The 27,687-nt window shown below is 42.6% G+C and overlaps 1 protein-coding gene across 8 annotated transcripts in view; it reads left to right on the forward strand.

The window, feature by feature from the left end:
- Positions 1–27,687, forward strand: part of PPM1L (protein phosphatase, Mg2+/Mn2+ dependent 1L) — a 208,891-nt gene that overhangs the window by 15,440 nt on the left and 165,764 nt on the right. The window contains exons 3-5 of one of the 8 annotated variants that reach the window (XM_043522256.1): positions 3,177–3,236; positions 3,963–4,097; positions 5,193–5,931. The exons of 1 other annotated variant lie outside the window; for it this stretch is intronic. In XM_043522256.1, the coding sequence (XP_043378191.1) occupies positions 5,533–5,931 (399 nt within the window). In that variant the 5' untranslated portion in view covers positions 3,177–3,236; positions 3,963–4,097; positions 5,193–5,532. Of the gene's footprint in view, positions 1–3,176; positions 3,237–3,962; positions 4,098–4,522; positions 5,932–27,687 lie in introns of those variants that run through there. 6 more of the 8 variants (XM_043522255.1, XM_043522257.1, XM_037908509.2 and 3 more) reach the window with 6 other exon arrangements.

Consider the following 27,687-nt stretch of genomic DNA (forward strand, 5'->3'; position numbering starts at 1 on the left):
TATGTCAGCGGGAGAGTGTCTCCTGCTGACATAGCTACCACCACTCGTTGGGAGGTGTGTGTGGAGGGGTTAATTATGCTGGTGGGAGAGCTCTCTCCCACTGGCATAGAATGGCTACACAGAAGACCTCACAGCGGCGTAGCAGTATAGCTGTGCTGCTCTAAGTTCCGTAGTGTGGACGTACCCTGAAAATCTGAGCTTGCTGGTAGAACTCTACCAGTAGAACACTTGTGTAAACAAGGCCTGTATTGCAATCATGTTGCAAAACCCTGGGTCCAAATCTTGGACTGCAGCTAGAAAGCTTGCAACCCAATGCAGGGGGGAGGTCTGAACTGTATATATGAAGTAGATGACACTCGCAGTAGAAATGTTGGTTGCCCTGAGAATACTTTTGGAGTATTCTCTTACTATACTATACAACAAATTGTGGTCTTCCTGTAACTGCTTTTCTTATGAGACCATATATATTAACAGAACTGTATTGGTTGTGTCAAAAGGCAAGAAATGTAGTTTGTGTTTAAATATATTGGAATATTTATAAAAAGGGCAAAGAGGATACGTTAATATCAATTCTTTGCTGAGACAAGAGGACAACCTTAATTTGGAAAATTGTTTAGTTTCCTTTTGTTCCTAGGCTGAACGTAAATAAAGGTCAAAGCAATTATTGGGGACATTTTATGTAAGTATAATGGTGATATTCCTGAATTAAATGAAAGACGTGTTCCTCGTAATGGAAAAGTACTTAGAAGAACATAAAGAGAAACTGATGTGAGTTTTGAAATATTGGTGTTTTTACAAAGTCCTGGTACCTACAGGGAACTGATTACATGAGAATCTCAACTTGTTTGTTTCTAGCTCTTGTGATTGTAGAGAAAATCCTGAAAATGTGAACTGAGCTCATTTCAAATGGCTCAGAATCCAGAAGGTTGGGCTGAGCTTTGAGATAGTGTGGGTGAGGTGCTGGGGGTGGGGAAGGATAGAAGGTGGGAATGTCTTTATCAGTGGGGAATTACATTACAACATTAGTAAAATCTGCAATATACTTTTTCATCTGATCAGCACTAAAATAATATAATTTGATCAGCTACTAACTGTTCCCCGCCTGCCCCGCCCCCCATAGCATATGAATTGTGCCCTGTGTAGGAAGGCAGCATAGGGTAGTGATTAAAGAATGGCTCTAGGAGTCGGATAAGTGGGTTCTGATACTACCCCTTGTTTTTTTCCTGCAAACCCCCCCCCCAAGACGTTCTGGTTAAACTTGGATTATTGCTGTGCACATTGTAAGATGAGCTGTTGCCAGCAGGAGAATGAGTTTGTGTGTGTGGTTTTTGGAAAAGGGGGGGGTGGGGGGGGGGTGAGAAAACCTGGATTAGTGCTGGAGGTGACCCACCTTGATTATCATGCGCATTATAAAGAGGGGTTTCAAAGGGGGATGGGCTGTTGCCAGCAGGAGAGTGAGTTTGTATGTGTGTGTGGGGGGGGGGGGGGAAGGGTGAGAAAACCTGGATTTGTGCTGGAAATGGCTCTACTTGATGATCACTTTAGATAAGCTGTTGCCAGCGGGGGAGTGAGGTGGGAGGAAGTTTTGTTTCATGGTCTCTGTGTGTATATAATGTCTTCTGCAGTTTCCACGATATGCTATGCATCCGATGAAGTGAGCTGTAGCTCATGAAAGCTCATGCTCAAATAAACTGGTTAGTCTCTAAGGTGCCACAAGTACTCCTTTCCTTTTTACTCTGTCAAAAGTGTCTACTAATTTTGGGTGCCCAACTTGAGAAACCTAGGGCCTAACTTTGAGGTGCTGAGCACCCTTAATGCTAATACATTTCAAGAGGAGTTGCTGGTGTTCAGCACCTCTGAAAATGAGGAGCCTGATTTACCATTGCATTTCTCCACTTACACAGCAATGTAACTCTATTGAACTCACTAGCTGTCACCAGTTGAGGCACCCAAAATTAAGGGAGGCTCCTGAAAATGTAGGCCTAAAAGATTTTCTCAAGGTCACACAGCAATCCAGTGTTTCTCAGTTTCCCCATGAATATAATACCAAACTTTGTGTAGGTACTTGGTATACTTGAATTAAAAGTGCTGTATGAATGTTACAATTCAGTATCTTCATACCCAGCAGTAGACCTTAACTTTCCTGCTTCTGATGCCTGGATGTGAGAGTCAGATATATACAAATAGGTGTTTCTGGTTACCGTTAGGTTAAGCTGTTTGACATAATGTGATTAAACTGATCTTTGCAAAATAAGCTAAGAAATCTAGTGCTTAGATATTTCCTTCTGACAAAGAAGTATGTGGAAGGGAAGACGTGTCCCTAAACACTGAGTGTTGGCCAAAAGGCATTCTATGTTGACTGGTTTTCTTGTCTCTTGTGGTTCTCTGATTAATTTTCCTTGTGTTGGTGGGGGTTATGTCAGCTGTCATATTCCTTTAAGGTTGGTTGATAAATTTGGTCAGTTTCTAAAAGCACCATTAGTCAGCTAGCTGGAAAGCATCTGCAACAGAAATAATATAGTGTAATTTTTCTTCCAGCAATGGTCTCTGCAATACAGTCACCACGTGGTAGCTTTCACTGGTTTCTAATTAGTAGATACACATCTATTGGCTAAAGATAGTCGAAAAACAAAACACTTTTTAAAAAATTGTGTTTTATTTTCTATTGAAAAGTCATCTGGATGGAAATGCTAACTGGCTCTACTAGTAGTTTAATCATTTGGAAACTGAAAATCTGCTACCTTCATTCCTCCACCTGTCTGCGAATATGAATATTTGGGACCAATTACCAGGCCCATCCAAAAATATTAATATTAAACTCCCTTCAGATCCAAATTTATCACTGTTTTGTTTTTTAACTTCATTAGATCTTGACCCAGTAAGATCATACTAGGAGTTGCTGCCATTGGATTTAGAAATATTAATCTTCAGTCTCAGCTGAGCTTATGCTTTCACTGCCATGTTCTTCTGATGCCACTTCCTGCTGAGATGAGGAAGAGTATGGAAAATCTGTAATATCAAAGCTGTAGTATAGTCTCATCTAGCAGTTTGCATCCATCTTCACTTCCATGTCCTTTCTTTTAAATGCATTATTTAAAAATATATTTTTGGCCTCTACCTCTGCAAAGAGAGCTGACCACTTGTCTGACAGTATCTGTCTTTTCCCCTATGAACAGAGCTGGCTGCAGATGACAAGGTAAATCACAAAGCCACAGAAGTGTTCAGAAACAAAAAAGGTGACTCAAATTAACACTCATTTCCTTCTCTTAACTAAGCTGTTATACCAAAATTCCTTAGCACTAGAGTCAGTGCTGTTTGACAAAGCATAGGGATTAAAACCTAAACAGTTTATCCATTTACTTTTTCTTCTGAGAGTGACTCTTTTGTAAGCTGGATGTGTATTTTAGTCACCAGGAAATGTGTTGTACCTTTATACTGGCCATCTTCACAAGCAGTGTGAAACCATTCCCACCCCCCACATTAAGAGATTCACTCAACCTGCCCAGGCCCAAATGTGTAACAAAGATCGAAAGGAAGGAGCCCTCCACCCCTCTGAAAAGCTTATTGAAGATATTCAAAATGTTGATTCCTTCTTGTAACATTAATAACGTTCTATAACTTTCGTTTGATTCTTTACTTCTGATGTAAAGAGTTTTCAATAGCAAAAGTGAAGGAACATCAACTTTGGGTGGAATGAAGGTATGGATAAGGTCCTCCAAAATAAAGGCCATGTGCGGGGCCCTGGAGGGATGGGGGAACCCAGCCTTAGCTCGATGGACCCTTGCAAAGCCTTCTGCCAGCCTTCTGCCTGACACCTCACCCTGTCTGACGAAGGCGTTGCAGATAGGAGGCAGGAAAGAACAAGAGTTGGGAATTTTTCAACACAAAATTTTTCCATCTGAAAACCTCAATTAGTTGAAATAAAAACTTTTAACAGTTTTGATGAAATTTCCTCTGTGTAGATTTCTCAGGCCTAGGATGGAATTTCTCATCAGAAAGGGACCAGACCACCCCAAGGTCAACATTTCTGCATAGGGAAGATGGAGGCTGAAGTCCCTGCTCTGAAGCAGGCAGTGAGAGATGTGAACCCATCCCAGGTGAGCTGAATGCCAGAAGCCTTGGCTGCCCTGGGCTGGACTCTCTCACTCCCTCTTTTCACAAGAAAATGTGCAAGGTCTCGATTTCCCTTCCAACCCAACTGGGAACAGATGTTGAAACCTTCATTCCTCCCAACCCAATTCCTGTTTTGTGCCCAGCCCACGGTGGGCCAAGTCACCCACCCCTCAGTGCCCAGAACCTGTCCAGACCGAGCCAAGCGTTTCAGTCCTTGTCCAGGGTCCAGCCTGCTACTAGGCCGGGGCCAGGAGTCTTCAGTCCTCATCTAGCCTGCTCCCCAGACTACAGCCCCCAGCAGCCTTTGGGCTGGTTCCTGCCGCACGCAAGCGAGGCGGAAGCGCACAGTCTGCTGGGGCTTGTAGGCGGCTGGGTCCCTCTGGGGAGGAGGAGGTGGCTGAGCCCCGCCCCGGCCGGGGGAGGGGCAGGCGCAAGACGTGGGGGCGGGGGGGCGAGAGGCAGGTTGGTACCTGCGCGCGGCCCTGTCGGTGCCATCGCTGCCGCAGGCGGACCGCTGGCGCCGGAGCCGGGCAGGGGTGAGGCGGGAGAACGGGGTGTGCGCCCGAGCCGCCCAGGCCTGAGGGAGCCGGTGCCCGTGAGCTCCAGGCGGGCAGCAGCCGGGGGGCCCCGGCTTTGCAGTACTAGCGGGCAGTGTCCGGATCCTGCTCCTGGCGTCCCCGCAGCGCCAGGCAGGCAAGCCGGGGAGCCTGCCCTTGTGGGGCGCGCCTCGTTAGCCGAGCGTGCCCTGCTCCGGGCGTCAGACCAGCCCCTGCAGCAGGCAGAGGAGGGGGTGAGCCGGAGCCCCGCTGCTCGTGGGTTTGCATTGTGCGCTGTTTTCCGCTGCCTCTGTCCTAGCCACCGGGCTGGCTGGCTGGCTGTGCGTTAGTAGAACAAAACACGAGTCGATTTGCTGCCCTGCATCAAAGCTGGCTGCAGCCATCCCTGTGTGAGACCCCTGAAGCAGGGGCCGCCGGAGGAACCTGACCTTGCCTTGCAATAGCAGAGCATTGTGTCATCGGGCCGCGTACATCCCGCTGTAGCATCCGAATAACCCTGCCCTTGGTTTGTTGCACTAACAGAGAGTCCATTGGTCTTTGCTGTCTCACGTCAGATCTGTCCCTGTGGGAGCTAGCTGAAGCAGCAGCAAGAGGAGGTGGCGGCTAACCAGCCCTGTCCTTGCTGGATTACTTTGTAGCACCAACATGCGCTGATCTCTACCTTGCATCAGAGACATCCCAGCCGTCTGTGAGTGAGTGAGCCCACTTGAAGCAGCAGCAGGAGCAAGAGGCTGCAACTAGCCCTGCCCTCACTGGGCTTGCATTAGCACAGCATGCATTGATTTGCTGCCTTGTCTTAGACCCATCCCAGCCATCGGGGTGCGTGGTGCATGGTGTGGGAGATACACTGTCTCTATAATAAATGATAGAGGATACAATGACTTTGCTGTCTCTGCTGGGCCGGATCATGCGTTACTTCTTGCTAAGACCAGAGACCCTGTTCCTGCTGTGCATCAGCCTGGCCCTCTGGAGTTATTTCTTCCACACTGATGAGGTGAAAACCATTGTCAAGTCCAGCAGGGATGCTGTGAAGATGGTGAAGGGCAAGGTGGCTGAGATCATGCAGAATGACAGGTTTGGGGGGCTGGATGTGCTGGATGCAGAGTTCTCCAAGACCTGGGAGTTCAAGAGCCACAATGTGGCTGCCTACTCCATCCAAGGGCGGAGGGACCACATGGAGGACAGGTTCGAAGTGATCACGGACCTTGTCAACAGGACCCATCCCTCTATCTTCGGGATATTTGATGGGCATGGAGGAGAGGCAAGTTTGTGGGGTGATTAATGCTCACAAGGGGGAATGAATGGATGAGTCCCCATTTCTGGGGCTTTTGGGCCAGATGTTCACATTTTTTTTTTAAATTCCAACAGAGTTCCTAGGCTCAGGGGCAGGGCTAAGTCTTGGGTCTCCCTTGCCTTCCAGTATCAGAGCTCTTGGAGGAAGCAGGGAGAATCCGTGCATCAACACGCTTTACAGCAGGGAATTGTTTGGACAGTAAAAGCTCCAGGAGGTGGATTCTGCCTTGCAGAATAATTAATACAGACTGCCTGGATAATCTTTTGTCAGGGAATGGTGTGATCTGGGCTCCCCATTTTGTGAGGGACTGGACTCAGCAACAGCAATGGGGGTTAGTCAAGGGGGAGACTACACAGAATAAACTTTTTTTTGGTAAAGAATTAATATGAGCAACACTAAGTTTTCATACATAGGAAGAAGCTTTATTTCCCTCAGTAACCCATCCTCTTGGTCAAGGCAAGAGAAGCCCACAGAGCTTCTCTTTATCTCTTGCACCTCTCCTGTTAATGATTTGTTTCTCCTTTCGAGGGGAAAGCCAGGGCAATTCATGTTGCCACTAAAATTTTTTGCTTGCTGGTGCTAAACCTTTTATTTCCCAGCCAAGCAAGTTTTTCCTTTTTTCACGTTGTTTTCTGTGGCTTACATTATTACTTGATGAGATGCATCTTTACCTCAAACAGTAGTTGTGAAAACCTTCTTTAGCTTTCCCCCCCTATCTAGGAGTACAAAGCTGCCCTTTAGCTGTTGGCATTGCACACAAAGAGCAAGTTCTTGTAACTGTGGCTTATTTTTCAGAGTGGGAAGGAAATTTAGAAGGAAGGTCCCTTTATGATGTCCTAGCTTCAGCCCTGTTATCTGTACAGTATCAGGTTTGTGTACGATTAGGGTAGGAGTTTTTTTGGAGGAGTTGGAGAAGAGAAGCGTGTTAAAATTTCTTCTCACCAGTTGAAGAGTCTGTTTGTGTGTGTTTGTTACTGTGCTGTGGCATGATGGCTTTGGATTTCCTTCAGCTGCTCTCATGTATCAAGCAGCCAAGGTATCTTCCTAGAAAAGCTCTGACAGAGATCAGGCACTCAGGGAGCACACAAGGACAGCAGCTGCTGCCCTTCTAAACCTAAATGTGCTGTTTCTAAACCCCATGCATTGGACAGATGGGAGAAAATTGCCTTTATCTCCTTTCAGACAAAATGATTGAAGTCTACATTATTATTGTCTTACCTTGGTTCGGATTTTGTCACCTCAGTAATAACAACCAATTGTATGAGTAAACTTAACACTTCGATTATTAAAGGCTTTTGTCGGGTTTTTATATGTGGTTGTGACCAATACCGTGTTTTTCCCCTTGGATTGGAAGGAGGGGTACATAGCAGTGCTAGCTTCCTAGCCATCCTCCAAGGAGTGGCAGTTAAGTTGTATAGAGAACAAATTCATGCCTGCCCTGCTCTCCACAAACCTAATAAAGATCACATCTGAACTGCTCTGTCCTCTGAGCCATGTCTGAAACCAGAATGTGGAGTAGAAATGCAAGTTTATATATTTTGAAAACTCTAAACAATTTTCGTTGTATACACCAGCCAGTCAAACTGTGTCTGGAACAACATTGAATTTTCTTTAAAAAGCCCAATATAGACAAATGCATGGGGCTGTGTGTGTGTGTGTGTTCTGCCCCGCCCCTCTCCTCTGTGGGGACAGGAGGTGCTAGAGGAAATTTAAGCACTTGTTTCCAAAGCTGAAGATACTAAATAATGTAAGATTAGAAAGTGCAATTAAATAACAAAAATATTAATACAAGTGCTTTCACTTTTAATAGACATAGGTCTGACCTCAGATTCTAACACTATATACATGTGATATATTGAACTAATAACTTTATATCTCTGCAAACCTCATTTACCTTCTATACTAATATCCACCTGCTGCTGGTGCCTCTGAGAATTTGTTCTAATTGATTAACATTGTGGGCAGTGTTTAAAATAAAAAGCTCTAATTTTGAGGCCTTTAATAGATCTCTCCAAACTTTACTCAAGCTAATGTCTTAAAATACAGATTCCAGTACCCATTATCTAGCTTTCAAATGAAAGTATTATATGGGTCCTTATTTACCACTTTTCTTAAGAAGCAAGTGTCTAAGCGCTTCATACATAAATGGTTTTCTGTTTTTGTGGTGTTGCATAAAAGAAAATGAGTTATCAGAGCATGACGTGCCTGGCCTATGTGCATCACATTAAACACCCTGTGGGCATAACAGTTAATTTTATCTACATATGCTTTGTTGATTTGAAGAGTAGCACAATGCTTGCTTTTATTGCATGCAAAATATTTGTCTCATTTTGGAGTCTTATGTTTAAAGAGTTTTTCTGGATATCTGGGGGGAATCCTAAAACATGGTTAATGGCTCCTTGGAATACTGTGCCTAAACATATAATAAAGATTTCATAATGACTTAATTTTCCATTATTTTTCTTTTGGCTACGTAGCTTCTATAAAACCTCTTGTCTTGCATGCAAAGGACAAGTGAATGGCAATCGCTGAGTTATATGTGGAAGCAGATTTTACTTTTCTTAACAAAGAGCACTGCAAACATAAAATGCCGAATTAATTCTTCCCTATTATTTGTTGCCACATCAGGTGAAGGACAGAGAAGCATCTGCCAAGTAATATTAATTGCTGTGTAATGTTAATTTGTGAACATTTTAAGTATTTTAATATTGTTAGTTTTACATAAGTAATTCTATTAGTAGTGTGGGTGATTACAAGACCAGAGAAGCAATCTTTAGTCTGAATGGTCAGTAGCCACCCACTGCAAATTTTGATGGCTGCCTAGACAATAAGTAGACAGTCAAGAATAAATATTAGTGGCATATGTTATAGTTAAAGGTCTGGTTAGCTACTGCAGTTATAAAAGTTAAAAGGAAAATTACTTTGGGGAATGAAACTTGGTACATTATATCGTGTGTAGTGCAAACTTTCTTTAGGTAAAAATTGATTTGACTATTTCTTGAAGAGCAATATGAACTGCTCTTACAGTATGTGTAGAGAAGTGTGTGTTTTAATGGTTAAGGCAGATAACTGGCAGAAGAAGATATGGAATCAGTTCATCTGACACTTTATGGTGTGACTTTGGACAGTTCTCTTAAAGGTGATCTACAAATGGGGGTGAAAAAAACTGGTTGGTGCCTTTTTTAGTTTCTTTAGGATATAAAGAAGGCCTGAAAGGCTGTGTATGCATTTTTAAAAAGAAATTTAGGACCCATATACGCTGGAAGAGTGTGAGGAATAGAAAACTAGTTAAATGGTATAATAGCAAACCATAAGCATAAAAACAGACCAGCTGAAAGAGGAAGGGATGTTTAGTCATACTTTAACATTGATAATTTTAAATGTGTAGCTGTATTGTATCTAGTTGGCTTTCCTTAACAATATAGGAAGGGAAACTTTAAAAAAATCAATAAGTAGCTACATACTGGATGCTCCCAATAACTAGGGTAAAAGGAGCATTTTGCAATTGATATCATATTGACCTATTTAAATGCTCAGAATGTTGAATGTTCTTTTCAACTTTTTTGGGATCTTGGGAAGGGGAGAGGGCAGAAGGCATTCACCAAATAAATAGTTAATGGCTTATTTAAAATACTTGCAAACCACTCAGTACACCCTTTTGTGCCAGAAGATCTAGAAATTAATGCCCTAAGTAATCAGCGGGAGATGCTGATAATTGATTAACTTAGTTGGTGCTGCAATGTATAAAGTGGGTGGAGTTGGGGCGGAGAGCAGTGGCCAGCAGATAACAGTGTAGAGTCCTTACTAATGTTGTCAGGAATGCACTGTATGTAGGTCACCCTACCCTTCCAGCCTTCTGTAAATATTGTAAAAACTTTCTTAAATTCTGTGCCCAGTAAACCAACTAGAGATGATGGCAGACTACTGGAAGGAAAATAGTGTTTGCTTTTGCCTTTTTGACAAAAAAAACCCACCACCCCCATTTTTTTTTTCTCAAGCATTCATTTTTATCCTGATAATGAGAGCTTTTGGTGAGTGCATTATAAGGAAGAAAACAGGCTGATCAGTTGTTTTGCCTTTACTGGTGTCTTGAACACAGAGCTTGTCAAAACTTGTACCTGACACAGAGGTAATTGTCTATTTCCTGTAACACTGAAGATAAAGTTTCATCACTAGCATTAAAACAAATTAGCTCATCTTGGGCTGATTTGATTAATTGACATTAAAGGTTCTTATTTGCAGACTTTACTCTTGCATTCTAGAAGTATTTTAACTTAAGTTATGTCTGAAGGAAGTAAATGAGCTTTGATTTTTTTTTTATTTGCCAGATAACACTATATCTCATTTTTAATATACATTTTTCAAGACAGTCAGAGTTCATATGAGCACAAGGAATTGTTAGGGTTACTAATGGTTTTCCTTTTGTAGTAACTTTCTTCATTCTTCAATCTGGGATCCTTTGCAAAGCACTTACTGTTTTGAGTACATATTTAGTGATGGGGTTATGTTGATACATGAGTCTCAAATCTCTCTTGGCCCAAAGAACCCCCATCCACGCAAAATAAAATGAAATATAGCAAAATTTCTGTTGTTGGATAGTAAAACAGTCTCAGCTCATGGGTATGATGTCAGAGATACACTTCTCACATTGCAAAATAACTCTTATATCATTCTAATTAAGACCTGCTGTATACACAAGCTTGCTGCAGTTAAGCTAAAGGTATGGTATTTTAGCCAATTTTGTTAAACTGGTGGAAAACAGTATGGTGGAAAACCTTATATTCATTTTTAAACATGGCTTATCTGTTTAGTTTGCACTAGCAAACTTATAGGTGCAAGCCAAACTGAGATAAATTATTTTAAACAGATGTATGTGTCCAGACACTGACTTGCATTGGTTTAACTCAGTGGTTCTCAACTGTGGTCCACCGCTTGTTCAGGGAAAGCCCCAGGTGCGCTGGGCCGGTTTGTTTACCTGCTGCGTCCGCAGGTTCGGACGATCGTGGCTCCCACTGGCCGCGGTTTGCCGCTCCAGGCCAATGGGGGCTGCAGGAAGCAGCGCGGACTGACGGATAATGAAATGATAAACAGAAGAAATAGTATTTTTCAATTCACCTCAGACAAGTACTGTAGTGCAATCTCTTTATCGTAAAAGTGCAACTTACAAATGTAGATTTGTTTTGTTACATAACTGCATTCAAAAATAAAACCATCTAAAGTTTTAGAGCCTGCCAGTCCACTCAGTCCTACTTCTTGTTCAACCAATCGCTAGGACAGACAAGTTTGTTTACATTTACAGGAGATAATGCTGCCTTCTTCTTACTTACAATGTCACCAGAAAGTGAGAACAGGCATTGCATGGCACTTTTGTAGCTGGCATTGCAAGGTATTTACGTGCCAGATATGTTAAACATTCATATGCCCCTTCATGCTTCAGCCACCATTCCAGAGGACATGCTTCCATGCTGATGATGCTCGTTAAAAAAATAATGCGTTAATTAAATTTGTGACTGAACTCCATGGGGGAGAATTGTGTGTCCCCTGCTCTATTTTACCCGCATTCTGCGATATACAGGGCCGTTGTTAGGCATACACAGAATACGCAGCTGCGTAGGGCACCACGTAATTTGGGGCGCCAAATTTCATGGTGCCCTAGGCAGCTGCATGCTGTGTATATGGTGCTGATTCCAGCAGCCAGCCCCATTCCCCGGTCAGTCCCCCTGCTCCGCCCCTGCCCTGCCCCAATTTGACCCCTTCCCCCAAACCCCTGCCCTTGCTCCACCCCTCCCCACCTCTTCCCACCCCTGCTCTGACCCCATCCCGCCCGCATTCCACCCCTTGCTCCCTTCCCGAGTGACGTGGCCCGCGGGATTAGCGGGGGTACTGGAGCCAGTAGAAGGGCTCTGGCTCACCCCTGCACTCACCAGTGGCAGGAAGCACAGCGACCCAGCCCCAGCCCGCTCCGCTCTGCCAACTCCCAGCTGTGTTGCTCCGCTTCCCGCTGCCGCCGCTGGTGAGTGCAGGGGTGGGCCTGACCCCTTCCTCTAAGCGACAGGACTGGGAGCTGGGGGAGTGGAGCGGGCTGGGGCCAGGTTGCTCTGCTTCTTGCTGCCACCGGTGAGTGCAGGGGGGTGGGCCTGACTCCTGCTGCTGGCACCAGGCCCCCCCCGCTAATCCTCTATGCTGCCCTGGGCCTCCCTGCCATGCTGCTGCCCCCGACAGCTCCTTGCCCTGCAGCCCTTGAGTGCAACCCTCCTCCCCACCCCGGTGGAGGGGCCGGGCCCCCCAGCGGAACGGCCGCTTCCCCTGCAGAACGGGTGCAGGTGCTTGGGCTGAGTGGGGCACCACTATAGGTAGGGACGGCCCTGGCCATATATTTCATGTTATAGCAGTCTCGGATGATGACCCAGCACATGTTCATTTTAGGAACACTTTCACTGTAGATTTGACAAAACGCAAAGAAGATACCAATGTGAGATTGCTAAAGATAGCTACAGCATTCGACCCAAGGTTTAAGAATCTGACGTGCCTTCCAAAATATGAGAGGGACGAGGCGTGGAGCATGCTTTCAGAAGTCTTAAAAGAGCAACACTCAGATGCAAAACTACAGAACCCAAGCCACCAAAAAAGAAAATCAACCTTCTGCTGGTGACATCAGAGTCAGATAATGAAAACGAACACGCATTGGTCTGCAGTGCTTTGGATTGTTATCGAGCAGAACCCGTCATCAACCTGGACGCATGTTGCCTGGAATGGTGGTTGAAGGGAATATGACTCTTTAGCACATCTGGCACGTAAATATATTGCAACACCGGCTACAACAGTGCCATGAGAGAGTCTGTTCTCACTTTCAGGTGAGGTAAATAAGAAGGCAGCATTATCTCCTGCAAATGTAAACAAACATGTTTGCCTGAGCAATTGGCTGAACAAGAAGTAGGACTCAGTTGACTTGCAGGCTCTAAAATTTTACATTTTGTTTTTGAATGCAGTGTTTTTGGTGCATAATTCTTCATTTGTAAGTTCAACTTTCATGATAAAGAGTTTACACTACAGTACTTGTATTAGTATTTTTCTATTCACCTATTTCTTTTGTTTTTTTACAGTGTAAATACTTGTAATCAAAAATAAATATAAAGTGAGCACTGTACACTTTGTATTCTGTGTTGTAATTGAAATCAGTATATTTGAAAATGTAGAAAACATCCCAAAATATTTAAATGAATGGTATTCTAATATTGTTTAACATTGCGATTAATCATGTGATTAATTTTTTTAGTCACTTGACAGCCCTAGTTAAAATGAATAACTGCAATTGTCTGGACTCTGGAGACTTCACTTTTCAAACCAGCCTGTGTCTTGTGGAAGTGGTGTTCTGTAGAGCCCTGCAGTGGGACTGGGATAATAGCCATAATAGCTGGAGCAGGTGGGTGGGATTGTTGTGGGTGGGATTGGGTGTGCAAAAAAGCCCCCAGACTGTGGTAATTTGCAGGAAAACACTAAATCTCTCCTCAGTTTGTCATAAATAGAATTTCAGCCATTTTTTTAAAAGAAAGATTTTAATACTTAAATTTAAGCATGGGCTAGAAAGAAATTTGATGTGTATTATAACAAGGTTTAAGAAAGATTTGTTTTATTCTTTTAGTGGTAAAAATTGTCTGAATTCCGTTTATATAATAATGGATCCTATTTATTTTTAGTGGCACGAGGAAGCTCTCTCTCTCTTGCAGGATTTGCGGCATCTAAGGTTTTTGTGGGTGGGAACAGGATAAAAATGCAAGAAACAATGCAGAAGCAGGTGGGAGTGGGTATTGTGGAGCAGGAACAGGATGGGAGGGGGAGGGAGTGGGATTAAAAAAATAGTTCAGTGCGGGGCTCGAGTGTTCTGCTTCTAGCTGTTGGGTAAGAGAAGAAGCGTTATCTTTTCTCCCTCTTCCAATGTTTCCTGGATGTTACAAGACAGATAGTTCTCTTCTACTCAATTCATATTTTCCCCCAGACTTTTTGTAGTCGCTTTACTCCTCCATAAATAACTACACTCTTCTGCTTCCCACAAAGCTCAAACAGCAGCAGGAAATTGACATGATTCTTAAGTCTCATTGCTGCCCATAAGGTTCTATATAGGGGCTAGTGAAACTGACCAGTGTCCTGTTAATTTCACTCAATTGACTGGTAAACCTGTGTACCAGTAGAGGCACTGCAGCTGTAGGAAGGCAGCACTGTATCATCAGTTTATATTGGTTCTTGTTAGGAAGACCCTTTGCGTCTAGAAGGGCTAAGTAATAACTTAGAAATATTAAAATGAAAGTTTTTAAATTTGTTAAACACTGATGATTTATGCCCCCACAGTTGCCAGAGAAAGCTTCTCCAATTCTCTGAGCGGATTTTTCAAGCCCTTTGATCGAATGCACTGAGTTCTCTGTATGAACACCCTTCTGATTTTTACATCCTTTAGATTGTTATAAAAGGATTTTAATACTTGCTGTCAAATGAAAAGTTGATCAGAAAAGTACAGTATAGAAAACTTAAATTCTGACATACCTACAGACATTTTTTCCTGCAAGTTATCAGAATATTAGCAAATAATTTAGTTTATTGAATGAACGGGGTAGAGAGAGGTGGGGGAAGATTTTTAATAGCCCTTTGAGAGTTGTCCATTATACCATAATGCATTGTAAAATGACACAGTTCTTCTTGGACCTATGTAGATGGTGCTATTTCAGACTGTCTATGTGTTCAATAAGTTAGTCCATGAAATAATAAAACACAAATACTTTTAGTGACTAGTAGGGTTTCAGGTCTAGAATAACAAAGAGGCCATAAAATATTCTGATTGAATTTTTGATGAAACAATGAATTTTTATTCTAGGAAAGTAGCTCAAGGCTGAGAGGTGCTCAGGTGGGATAGAGCCTCTAAATGAGTAGAGAAGCCCCAGGATTGTCAGGTAATACAATGAAGTGGGGCAGGGCGAAGAAGCAGCAGCATAATTATTCTTCTTGGGAGCCTTAATGAACTTCAGTGAGAGAGCTGCATGACAGCATGGAGTACCAATCATACTGCTGATGATACAAATTGATTATTATGATGCTGAAACATTGCCAGCTCTCATCATCTCCGACCTTGTCTGATTCACAGCTGTGTGAGCAGCTGACATCTCCAGCCAGACAATCAAAGTACGTGTTGTAACTGCTAAACCACAATGCAATTATCCATTGCACCGCATGTCGGCAAACCTCAAAGCTCCCCTGGAGAAATGAACATTTATTTGCATTTACTTTCAATCTTAAAATTTCTGTTATTCCTTGCAAATTTTCTAGTCATCATTTAATGTTGGCAAATCTTTTTTTAAACAAAATCCTCCTTAGGGATAAATATTAATTTAATAAAATTCTGTTTTTAATAGCAGAGACTGTCAGTGCTGCGTTCAACCAATAAACTGTTTAATGAAATAAATCTCTTTACATTTTCATTTTCTACCAGTTATAAAACTTCTGGAAGGCATTAAGCATTTCTTCTAATCAGTGAAAGTGCATGTCCCATAATGTAGTTCTCTGGTCCATCCCAGGTCACGTACCATTTTAAAACAACTAAACAAAACACAAAAACCTTGCATTTAAGTGAGGATGTGTTAATTTGCAGGTAATCTAGATGGATCACTAAACTGAAATTGCCTAAATCTCTTCTCCCAAACCAGTGAGGTAATTGTATTGGGATAACTGGTATTGATTTAGTGTTATGTAAAATATAAATTCAGGGTTCTGTGCATGTGGCATGGAATCTTAGTGGGGGGAAACTTTAAAAAAATGTTTTGGGTAAGATATGATTTTTAGACCTGAATTTTAATTAAAAATGTTATAATTTGACATAAAAACCCTCTGGATTCTCTCTAGTTTTTAAAAAAGGTCTTTTTATAGGACACTGAACAAAACTGTGAGGGCTGTGCGAGATCCCTGAAATGTTTTATGAATAGGTTCATCTGTTTGACTGTTGTCGTTTGCTGTATTGATTACAAGGCGTTAATTCCAGGCAGGCAGGAAAGTAGTAAATAGTCTCAAAACCGCACCGTTCACGGAATGGACCATGGAGGTGTCATTTTCTTTTTGAAGTTTACTCTGAACATGCTGATTTCAGCATCCTGGCTTGGTACAGGGCTGATGGGATGGATCCAGGCAGAAACTGGAACAAAGGACTTTAGGAGGGATAAAAGCACAACCCTGAAGTGGGGCTGAGGGGGTGTGTGAAAGAGAGGCAAGGACTTTGGAGCCTGGGAAACTAGGCCCACCTAAACCTTAGGTAAGATGGTTTTGCTAAAACCCTTTTCTCTTGTTATGCTGTGTTCCTACTGCTGGGATTAAACAATTTGTTTTGAGAAAACTATTTTCACTGGTGGTCACAACTCCCAAAGGTGTCAAACCCCATCAGACCTGCTGAGTAATCACAGTTGGCACACATGTGGGTGTGAATAGCAGTGCCTACTGAAGTGCTGCACAGTAACCCCCCCCCCCCCCATGTGGATGCTGGGGGGTGCAAACTAACAGGTTCCTAGTTTGCATTAATGTAATCTTCTTCAAACAGGGCTATATTAACATGAACTAGGAACCTTTTAGTTTGTGATGGCACATCCACATAGGGGAGTTACTTCGGTACGCGCTGCTATTTAGCCCCCCTTTCCCTGTTAGTCCAACTGCAGAGCAGTGTAGAGACACGAAGAGGCCTAATACATGGGGGAGGGATGCAGACACAAGGGAAAGGTGTAAGGTGCAACAGACACTGAACTGTGACAAAAACGGTGGACCATATTCTGTCAAGTGCACGAAAAGTGGTGTAGCCACCCTGTCTTTCTCCATAAGTGGATATGTGGGCTACTGTAAGGTGTGTTTAACATGCACTTGTACATAGGCTACTAGCAAGCTTGCCATACTACCATTATATTTCAACAAAGAGACAGAATAGTTGAGGGCAAAAGGGAGTGTTTGCATAGCAGCCATTAGTGAGTCAGGGAATATTTGTCAACTTGCAGACCATGCCCCGGACACCTTGGCTACATCCCTGTATGGAAGGCCTATGGAGCAGCATTTCCAGTGTGTCAGCTTTCCTGATTCTGGATACTAACTTCTGCTCTGTGCTCCTACTGCTGGCAATCAGTTTGTTGGCATGTGCCTGTACTCCTCATGACTCAGGACTTGGCTCAGTATTTTGTTTTCCGTATGAATATTTTGCAGTAGCAATTGATGGAGTGTCACGATTCCCAGAACTGTGTGGCCTTTAATGTTGCTTCTCTTCTAAAAAGAAATGTTAACATAAGATGCTACTTAAGTTTATAAACAAATATGGGCATGTTAACATCTCCTTTTGGAAGAGAGGTGAATAAGTATTCTAAATGTTGACTTTTGCAAGAGACTTATACACAAGAGGGAGAAAACAAAACAGTGCAAAAAGGTGTGTTTTTAATACAAATGAAGTCAACATGTAGCTAACTTTATTAAGTTCAATTCCTAATAATGAAGATGGGATTGCTATGTAACATTGAAAATGATTGTTTGAACATCTTATTTGTACAAATAAGTGAACTACACGGCAACTGAATAGAACTTTTCTCAAGCTACTAATTACAGCTGTGATGTTGGAAGAAATAGCCGACCATTCAGAGTGATTGAATCCCCTTTGGATGAACATTGCATGGAAGAGCCAAAGACTATAATGCACTGGAATAGTACCTTTTTTAAAGGTAATAATGATATTTTTAAAGCTATGGGACAGAAGCACTTTCTATCTCCTTCTGCCTCCCAAGAAATGCTTGGTGGTCTGCTTGAATATAAAATAGTTGTTTTAAGTATGGTTGTGGTTGCGGAGTTCTACATGGGTTGTCTTCAAAACCAGCTTTACTCGAGCATCAGTCTTTGAATTATTTCACTGGGAGAATATGCAGAGTGCACCTGAAGTCTTAATTATAATCATTCTTTCCTTTTTATTTTTTTTTAGTTGCTTGGATTGAAGCTTACAAATTCTTAAAAATAAGTTAATATAAACTTGTTTCTGAACTAGACTGGGAATTCTTATAGCTGTTTCATATAAACGAAACAGCATTTTCAATTTATAACACCATGAAAGAAGAATCAAATGAAAATGCATCCAGAGTACCAGCAACTTTTTAAGAGGCTGGCCTTCACCTGCACTGGCTTCTCCAAAGAGATTTAAAAGCTTTTTTGGCAGGTGGAATATACATCTCTTACTGAAGTCTTCCTTCATAGCCAGCTGTTTTAAAACCATGTTGCTGAACAACAGGAAAAGGCATATCCTAAAACCCATTATGATTAAAACACAAATGAATAGGGCCCTACCAAATTCATTGCCATGAAAAATGTGTCACGGACCATGAAATGGTCTTTTGTGTGCTTTTATCCTGTACTATACATATTTCACAGAGACCACCAGCATTTCTCAAACTGGGGGTCCTGACCCAAAAGGGAGTTGCTGGGGGTTCACAAGGTTATTTTAGGGGGGTTGTGGTATTGCCACCCTAACTTGTGCACTGCTTTCAGAGCTGGGCGGCCAGAGAATGGCGGCTGTTGGCCAAGCGCCCAGCTCTGAAGGCAGCATCCTGCCAGCAGCAGCGCAGAAGTAAGGGTGGCAATACTATACTATGCTACCCTTATTTCTGTGCTGCTGCCTTCAGAGCAGGGCAGCTGGAGAGTGGTAGCTGCTGATTGAGGGCCCAGCTCTGCAGGCAGCATCGCAGAAGTAAGGGTGGCTATACCATGCCATGCTATCCTTACTTCTGCTCTGCTGATGACGACGACTCTGCCTTCAGAGCTGGGATCCCAGCCAGCAGCCGCTGCTCTCCAGCTGCCCAGCTCTGAAGGCAGTGCCACCAGCAGCAGCAGCGCAGAAGTAAGGGTAGCAGTACTGCAACCCTCCCTTATTAGCCTTGCAAACCCCCCCCCCCACACACACAACTCCTTTTTGAGTCAGGACCCTGACAATTACAACACCCTGAAATTTCAGATTTATCTGAAAACATGAAATTTACAATTTAGAAATCCTATGAATGTGAAATTGACCAAAATGGACTATGAATTTGGTAGGGCCCTACAGATGGGAGAGGGAGAGCTGAAAATAAGACATAGTAATTATTAGAATTCTTGAAACTAAATTCATGAGTACCTGTTAAGCTACTCAGCATTTCTTTTCTTGGCAAGTTAATCAAGAAAGTGGTGGCATCTAAGCTCCAGCATCACTTGTCCTCCATCAGCATTGTGTATCCTTCACAATAATTTTTAGGGCAGAACATGGCATAGCAAAGGCCCTGTTAATTTTGATTAATCTAATGGCCTCAGATTAGGAACAATGCTGAATGTCTTTGCTGGATCGCAATAGGGTAGGTGCTTCGATCGCTTGGAGTCATGAAGGACACTTCTAACCAAGCAGACCCCTCTATTTTGTGGCTCCCCATAATACACAATATTCTTTCCTCTCTAAATATCTGCATGAGACCTCTCAAGATGTACAATGTCATGGACTCGTGCTAGCAGTACTTTTAATGTGCAGAAGATACTTGACTACTTCGCCAGGTATGCACCCCTTGCTTATCACCAAGGTGTTCTAATACCTGGAAGAGATAAATGGAGGGATAAAGAACAGGTAGCTAAAGCTCAACGGGAGGAAGACATTATTACTTATGGCATTATGAACTTGATGGCTGGCTGTCTATAATATTGCACCTCTAAATTGTGAACTATGTGGAATGTTCAAAAACTGGTCTGTAGGTTTTTGTTTGATAATCCAAAATAGTTTCTTAGGGCTTGTCTTCACTACTGGGAGATTGATGCAGGTGCAATCGATGCAGCGGGGGTCGATTTAGCAGGGCTAGTGAAGATCCGCTAAATTGACGGCATAGCAGTCTCTGGTTGACTCTGGTACTGCAGCTCCCCAAGAAGAGTAAGGTAAGTCAACCAGAGAGCGTCTCCCATCAATGCAGCGCAGTAAAGACGCTGTGGTAAGTCGCCCTAAGCTATGTCACACAGCTGGAGTAGAGTAACTTTGGTCGACTTACCCCAGTGTGTAGACAAGGCCTTAGTTTTGTAAGATTTGTAACTGCACTGTGCTTACAGAGATCATCTTACTTACCAGTAGTCTAACCTCACTAACAGTAGACAACGTCAGACCAGTTGTCAAATTAGTATGAAGTCTAAGTCATGCAGAACTTCCCCCCATATCGATTTCTCACAGATGGATTTCTTTCCTCTCTGACTGGCCAGGCAGACATGTCCACTTTCCACATTGGATCACTGTTGTACATGAAACAGAAGCCACAGCCTCCTCACACCTGTTCACATCTGAACTCTACTAGTTTCCGTGTTCACTTCTGAACAGAATATGAAGTACTGGCCTATCTACAGAGCTATAAAAGAGAGGGACCTGGCTGCTACAGAAATTGCCTTACCTTCTGTGGTCTTGCAAAGTAGTTGTACTCCAGAGTACAGCTGATGTGGCTATAAAGATCTAAATTTAGGTTATTGGTGGCTGGAAACAGAGCTTTCCTAATAGTAGGACGTTGGCTATAGAATTCTTTGCCTTAAGAGACTGTATGGAGCCCAACCCTAGCTTTGTTTATTTTGAAAAGTAAGATTTAGCTTTCTGTAAAAAGTCTCTTCCATGGGAATGATGCCTATAAATAAATAACTTGGCCCTTAAACGGTGACAGGTTTCAGACTGGTAGCTGTGTTAGTCTGTATCAGCAAAAAGAACAAGGAGTCCTTGTGGCACATAAGAGACTAACACATTTACTTCAGCATAAGGTTTCGTGGGCTTAAGCCCACTTCTTCAGATGCATGCAGTGGAAAATACAGTAGGAAGATAGATATAGATGTATATACAGAGAACACGAAAAAATGCGGGTTGCCATACCAACTCTTAATGAGGCCAGTCGATTAAGGTGGGCTATTATCAGCAGGAGAAAAATAACTTTTGTAGTGATAATTAGAATGGCCCATTTCAAGCACTTGACAAGAAGGTATGAGTAACAGTAGGAGGAAAAGTAGCATGGAGAAATTGTTTTTAGTTTGTCTAATGACTCATCCACTCCCAGTCTTTATTCAAGCCTAATTTAATGGTGTCCAGTTTGCAAATTAATTCCAGTTCTGCAGTTTCTTGTTGGAGTCTGTTTTTGAAGTTTTTTTGTTGAAGAATTGCGACTTTTATATCTGAAATGGAGTGTCCAGGGAGGTTGAAGTGTTCTCCGACTGGTTTTTGAATGTTATAATTCTTGAGGTGTGACATGTGTCCATTTATTCTTTTGCGTAGAGACTGTCCAGTTTGGCCAATGTACATGGCAGAGGGGCATTGCTGGCACATAATTGCATATATCACATTGGTAGATGTGCAGGTGAACAAGCCTCTGATAGTGTGGCTGATGTGATTAGGTCCTATGATGGTGTCCCTTGAATAGATATGTGGACAGAGTTGGCAACAGGCTTTGTTGCAAGGATAGGTTCCTGGGTTAGTGTTTTTGTTTGGTGTGGTGTGGTGTGGTGTGTTGCTGGTGAGTATTTGCTTCAGGTTGGGGGCCTGTCTGTAAGCGAGGACTGGCCTGTCTCCAAGATCTGTGAGGGTGAGGGATCATCCTTCAGGATAGGTTGTAGATCCTTGATGTTGCACTGGAGAGGTTTTAGTTGGGGGCTGAAGGTGACGGCTAGTGGCGTTCTGTTACTTTCTTTGTTGGGCCTGTCCTGGAGTAGATGACTTCTGTGTACTCTTCTGGCTCTGTCAATCTGTTTCTTCACTTCAGCAGGTGGGTATTGTAGTTGTAAGAATGCTTGATAGAGATCTTATAGGTGTTTGTCTCTGTCTAAGGGGTTGGAGCAAATGTGGTTGTATCGTAGAGCTTGGCTGTAGACAATGGATCGTGTGGTGTGGTCTGGGTGAAAGCTGGAGGAATGTAGGTAGGAATAGCGGTCAGTAGGTTTCCGGTATAGGGTGGTATTTATGTGACCATCGCTTATTAGCACCATAGTGTCGAGGAAGTGATCTCTTGTGTGGACTGGTCCAGGCTGAGGTTGATGGTGGGATGGAAATTGTTGAAATCATGGTGGAATTCCTCAAGGGCTTCTTTTCCATGGGTCCAGATGATGAAGATGTCATCAATATAGCGCAAGTAGAGTAGGGGCATTAGGGGACGAAAGCTGAGGAAGCGTTGTTCTAAGTCAGCCGTAAAAATGTTGGCATACTGTGGGGCCATGCGGGTACCCATAGCAGTGCCACTGATTTGAAGGTATACATTGTTTCCCAAATGTGAAATAGTTGTGGGTGAGGACAAAGTCACAAAGTTCAGCCACCAGGTTTGCCGTGACATTATCAGGGATACTGTTCCTGACGGCTTGTAGTCCATCTTTGTGTGGAATGTTGGTGCAGAGGGCTTTTACATCCGTAGTGGCCACGGTGGTGTTTTCTGGAAGATCACCAATGGATTGTAGTTTCCTCAGGAAGTCAGTGGTGTCTCTAAGACAGCTAGGAGTGCTGGTAGCATAGGGTCTGAGGAGAGAGTCTACATAGCCAGACAGTCCTGCTGTCAGGATGCCAATGCTTGAGATGATGGGGCATCCAGGATTTCCAGGTTTATGGATCTTGAGTAGCAGATAGAATACCCCAGGTCGGGATTCTAGGGGTTTATCTATGCAGATATGTTCTTGTGCTTTTTCAGGGAGTTTCTTGAACAGATGGTGTAGTTTCTTTTGATAACCCTCAGTGGGATCAGAGGGTAATGGCCTGTAGAATGTGGTGTTAGAGAGCTGCCTAGCAGCCTCTCGTTCATATTCCGACCTATTCATGATGACGACAGCACCTCCTTTGTCAGCCTTTGTGATTATGATGTCAAAGTTGTTCCTGAGGCTGTGGATGGCATTGTGTTTTGCACGGCTGAGGTCATGGGGCAAGTAATGCTGCTTTTCCATAATTTCAGCCTGTGCACGTCGGCGGAAGCACTCTATGTAGAAGTCCAGTCTGTTGTTTCGACCTTCAGGAGGAGTCCACCCAGAATCCTTCTTTTTGTAGTGTTAGTAGGATGGTTTCTGTGGGTTAGCATGCTGTTCAGAGGTGTGTTGGAAATATTCCTTGAGTCAGAGATGTCGAAAGTAGGATTCTGGGTCACCACAGAACTGTATCATGTTTGTGGGGGTGGAGGGTCAGAAGGAGAGGCCCCGAGATAGGACAGATTCTTCTGCTGGGCTAAGAGTATTGCTGGATAGATTAACAATGTTTTTGCGTGGGTTAAGGGAACCACTGTTGTGGCCCCTTGTGGCATATAGTAGTTTAGTGTCCTTTTTCCTTTGTAGAGAAGCAAAGTGTGTGTTGTAAATGGCTTGTCTAGTTTTTGTAAAGTCCAGCCACGAGGAAGTTTGTGTGGAAGGTTGTTTTTTATGAGAGAATCCAGTTGTGAGAGCTCATTCTTAATCTTTCCCTGTTTGCTGTATAGGATGTTGATCAGGTGGTTCCACAGTTTCTTTGAGAGTGTGGCACAAAGTGATCACTCTCCTTACAATGTGTATGATAATCAAGGTGGGCCATTTCCAGCACAAATCCAGGGTTTAACGAGAACGTCTGAGGAAGGGGTTGGGGGGGGGGGGGGGTTAGGAAAACAAGGGGAAATAGGTTACCTTGCATAATGACTTAGCCACTCCCAGTCTCTATTCAAGCCTAAGTTAATTGTATCCAATTTGCAAATGAATTCCAATTCAGCAGTCTCTCGCTGGAGTCTGGATTTGAAGTTTTTCTGTTGTAATATCGCAACTTTCATGTCTGTAATCGCGTGACCAGAGAGATTGAAGTGTTCTCCGACTGGTTTATGAATGTTATAATTCTTGACATCTGATTTGTGTCCATTTATTCTTTTACGTAGAGACTGTCCAGTTTGACCAATGTACATGGCAGAGGGGCATTGCTGGCACATGATGGCATATATCACATTGGTAGATGTGCAGGTGAACGAAGAAAACAGATTGGTAGAGCCAGAAGAGTTCCCAGAAGTCACCTACTACAGGACAGGCCTAACAAAGAAAATAACAGAACACACTATCAGAGGCTCGTTCACCTGCACATCTACCAATGTGATATATTCCATCATGTGCCAGCAATGCCCCTCTGCCATGTACATTGGTCAAACTGGACAGTCTCTACATAAAAGAATAAATGGACACAAATCAGATGTCAAGAATTATAACATTCATAAACCAGTCAGAGAACACTTCAATCTCTCTGGTCACGCGATTACAGACATGAAAGTTGCGATATTACAACAGAAAAACTTCAAATCCAGACTCCAGCAAGAGACTGCTGAATTGGAATTCATTTGCAAATTGGATACAATTATGTTAGGCTTGAATAGAGATAGAGAATGGGAGTGGCTAAGTCATTATGCAAGGTAACCTAACACCCCCCCCCCGCCCCGTTCCTCAGACGTTCTTGTTAAACCCTGGATTTGTGCTGGAAATGGCCCACCTTGATTATCATACACATTGTAAGGAGAGTCATCACTTTAGATAATCTATTACCAGCAGGAGAGTGGGGTGAGGGGAGAGAAAACCTTTTGTAGGGATAAACACGTTTTTTTCATGATTTGTGTGTATAAAAACATCTTCTGTATTTTCTACAGTATGCATCCGATGAAGTGAGCTGTAGCTCACGAAAGCTTATGCTCAAATAAATTGGTTAGTCTCTAAGGTGCCACAAGTACTCCTTTTCTTTTTGAATAAATTAGAGTGCTGAACAGATGTCCACGATCTTCATATTAGGGATGTTGCCGTTTCTGAAAGCTAGTAGTTCAGGGAACTCCATGGTTACTGGAGAGAATCCTGTGTGCAAATGAGAGAGCGTGCAGACGGTATATTTACTGTAGTTTTATAGTAGAGAGGAAGAGTGGTCAAGTTTTTGTTGAGAAGTAGCTCAAGGAAACCCTTGCGCTCAGAACAAACTTACTGAGTAAGGCTAGAAGGGCAGGCTTCAACCATTGAAGAAACTGTGTACTCCAATAAACAGTTTCAGGGATTCAAATTTCTGCATCACATCTTAACCCACGTCATTAACCATTAAGCTTTCTTAGCCAAAGATCAAATAATTAGCAGAACTAACTTAAACAAATGTCAGAGTGTGGGGATCGTTGTTCATGAAAGCTTGCTGTACAGGTCAAAGAGAAGGCAAATTAAACACCCCTGATTTAGGCTAGCTTGGTCATCTCCAGGAACAAAAAAGCACAACATTTTCTTCCTACCTTTGTGGTTTCTTGCATGATGCTGCTGCCAGGGCTACCAAATGTAATATCAGGCAAGACTTTCTTGACATACAGTGGAAACTTATTTACTACATTGCCTTTTGATAGAAGCACAGAATGCCTTCAAATGACAAAAGTGGAAATATTGGATGGTGACAAACACTACTTGTCTCACCTAAAGTTTGCTGGGCACTTTACAGGCTATAAGAAAATTATTTCTGGGAAGAGCTTAAAACTGTAGTGCAGGCATAATACAGATAAACAAGTGAGTTGGGAGGTATGAGGAACTAAAAGGAGGAGGGTGGAACTGAGCAGCCTAAAGAAGGGAAGAGGAAGCAAAGTGAGGGTTGGATGATGGTAAGAGGAGGAGGTGAGGTGGAGGGTGTGAATAGCAAGTGAGATAGCTTTAGTAAAGCAAAAGAACTTGGGTGGGGAGGCAGGAGCCCCTGCTGCTGGAGCAACGAGTTTTAGCAGGCTTAAGCCCTTGTTTAGTTTAAATATAGTTCTGCTCTGTAGAAATAGTGTTGTAGAGTTCCACATGAGTGTGGAATTTTCAGAAGCACTGAAGTCACTTAGGAATACAACTCCCATTGGATTTGTGCTCTAAATTCACATAGGTGCTTTTGAAAATAACACCCTTTTTGTGTCAGTGAATTGTGGCTCAAATTGGCTCAAGTCAAGCCTCTCAAAATGGGTGCATATCGTTAGGTTCCTACAGGCATATGCAGACACCTAAATGAGTGTCCTAATAATTGTGAGCACTCATTGACTTCAACAGGAGTTGCTAGGTACATTCCATTCCTGAAAATCAGGACGAAGTAAGAATTTAAGACCATAGGCATGTATTTTGGAAAAGCTTGGCCTCGGTTCATAAATAGAAAGAGATGTTTTTTTCAGACTGTTGCATCTGTAAAAATTCAGCCTAGCATCTAACACCTAAGCTGGGTTCTTTCTGGTTTGTGCTTTACAAACAGTAAAGAAATGTTGAAGCTTTTCATGCCAAATTCTGCTGTCAGTTACTTGTGCATCTACTTTGACATCACTCAGTTATATCTAGTGACAGAATAAGAACTGGAATTTTGCTAAAATCTCTGATGCATGAGCCAGAGTTTAATATGATTAGCAGTGTTGATTCTGAAGCAGTAACAGGAGTAAAAAACCCTGTTACTAAAGTTAAAGTAGTCTCCAAATACCCACTGGGGAGCAGATATTTAGGGTTAGATTTTTGTGATACTTTTTCAGTAGGTCTATGATTAATCACAGTTGTGATAAATGAAGGGGGTTAGCTCCCTTTTATGGACACCGAGCCAGCCAGTTAGCTATAAAATTCCTGTTAGTAGCTGTTCTCTACATGCTTTACCTGTAAAGGGTTAAAAAGTCCATAGGTAAAAGAAGGGGGTGGGCAGCTGACCAAAAGAGCCAATTGGAAGGCTTTCTAAAATTGGGAAAAAAGACCTTCCCTTTGTCTGTTGTGGTTCTCCGAAGAGGGGGGACAGAGCAGCGATGCTGTAAAAAGCTTTGGACTAGGTATGAAATCATCAGATCATACCTAGAAACTACTCATTTGAAACCCCAGATATGTAAGTAGATCAGGAAACATCTAGGAAGACGCGATTAGGTTTATCTCTGTTATTTCTTTATGGCTTGTGGACTCCTCTGTGCTTACCCCAGGTGCTTTTGTTTTGCTTGTAACCCTTAAGCTGGACCTCAAAAAGCTATCTTGATGTTTAATCCGTGTAATTGTTTTTTTAAAACCTAGCAAAAAGCCTAAGTTCCAGATGTATTTCTTTCTTATTGTTTTAATAAAATTTACCTTTTTTTTTAAGAACAGGATTGGACTTCTGTGTTCCTGAGAGGTTTGTACACATGTTATTTGATTAGCTGGTGACAAAAGCTGATTTCCTTTGTTTTCTTTCTCAGCTCTTCCCCAGAGTGGGGGTGAAAGGGCTTGAGGGTGTACCCCCCCAAGGAAGGAATTCCCAAGTGCACCTTCCTGGGCTCTCAAAAGAGTTTTTGCACTTGGGTGGTAGCAGCATCTACCCATCCAAGGTCAGAAAAAAGTTGTAACCATGGGAGTTTAATACAAGCCTGGAGTGACCAGTATTAATTTTTAGAATCCTTGTGAGCCCCCACCTTCTGCACTCAAAGTGCCAGAGTGGGGAATCAGCCTTGTCAGTAGTTAACTCATGCGATTAACTCAAAAGAATTAATTGCAATTAAAAAAAATTAATCACGATTAATTGCACTGTTAAACAATAGAATACCAATTGAAATGTATTAAATATTTTTGAATGTTGCTCTACATTTTCAAATATATTGATTTCAATTACAACACAGAATACAAAGTGTACAGTGCTCACTTTATATTTCTGATTACAAATATTTGCACTGTAAAAATGATAAACAAAAGAAATAGTATTTTGCAATTCACCTCATACAAGTACTGTAGTGTAATTTCTTTATC

Source organism: Chelonia mydas, chromosome 9 (genome assembly GCF_015237465.2).
Source record: "Chelonia mydas isolate rCheMyd1 chromosome 9, rCheMyd1.pri.v2, whole genome shotgun sequence".
Classification (NCBI taxonomy): domain Eukaryota; kingdom Metazoa; phylum Chordata; order Testudines; family Cheloniidae; genus Chelonia; species Chelonia mydas.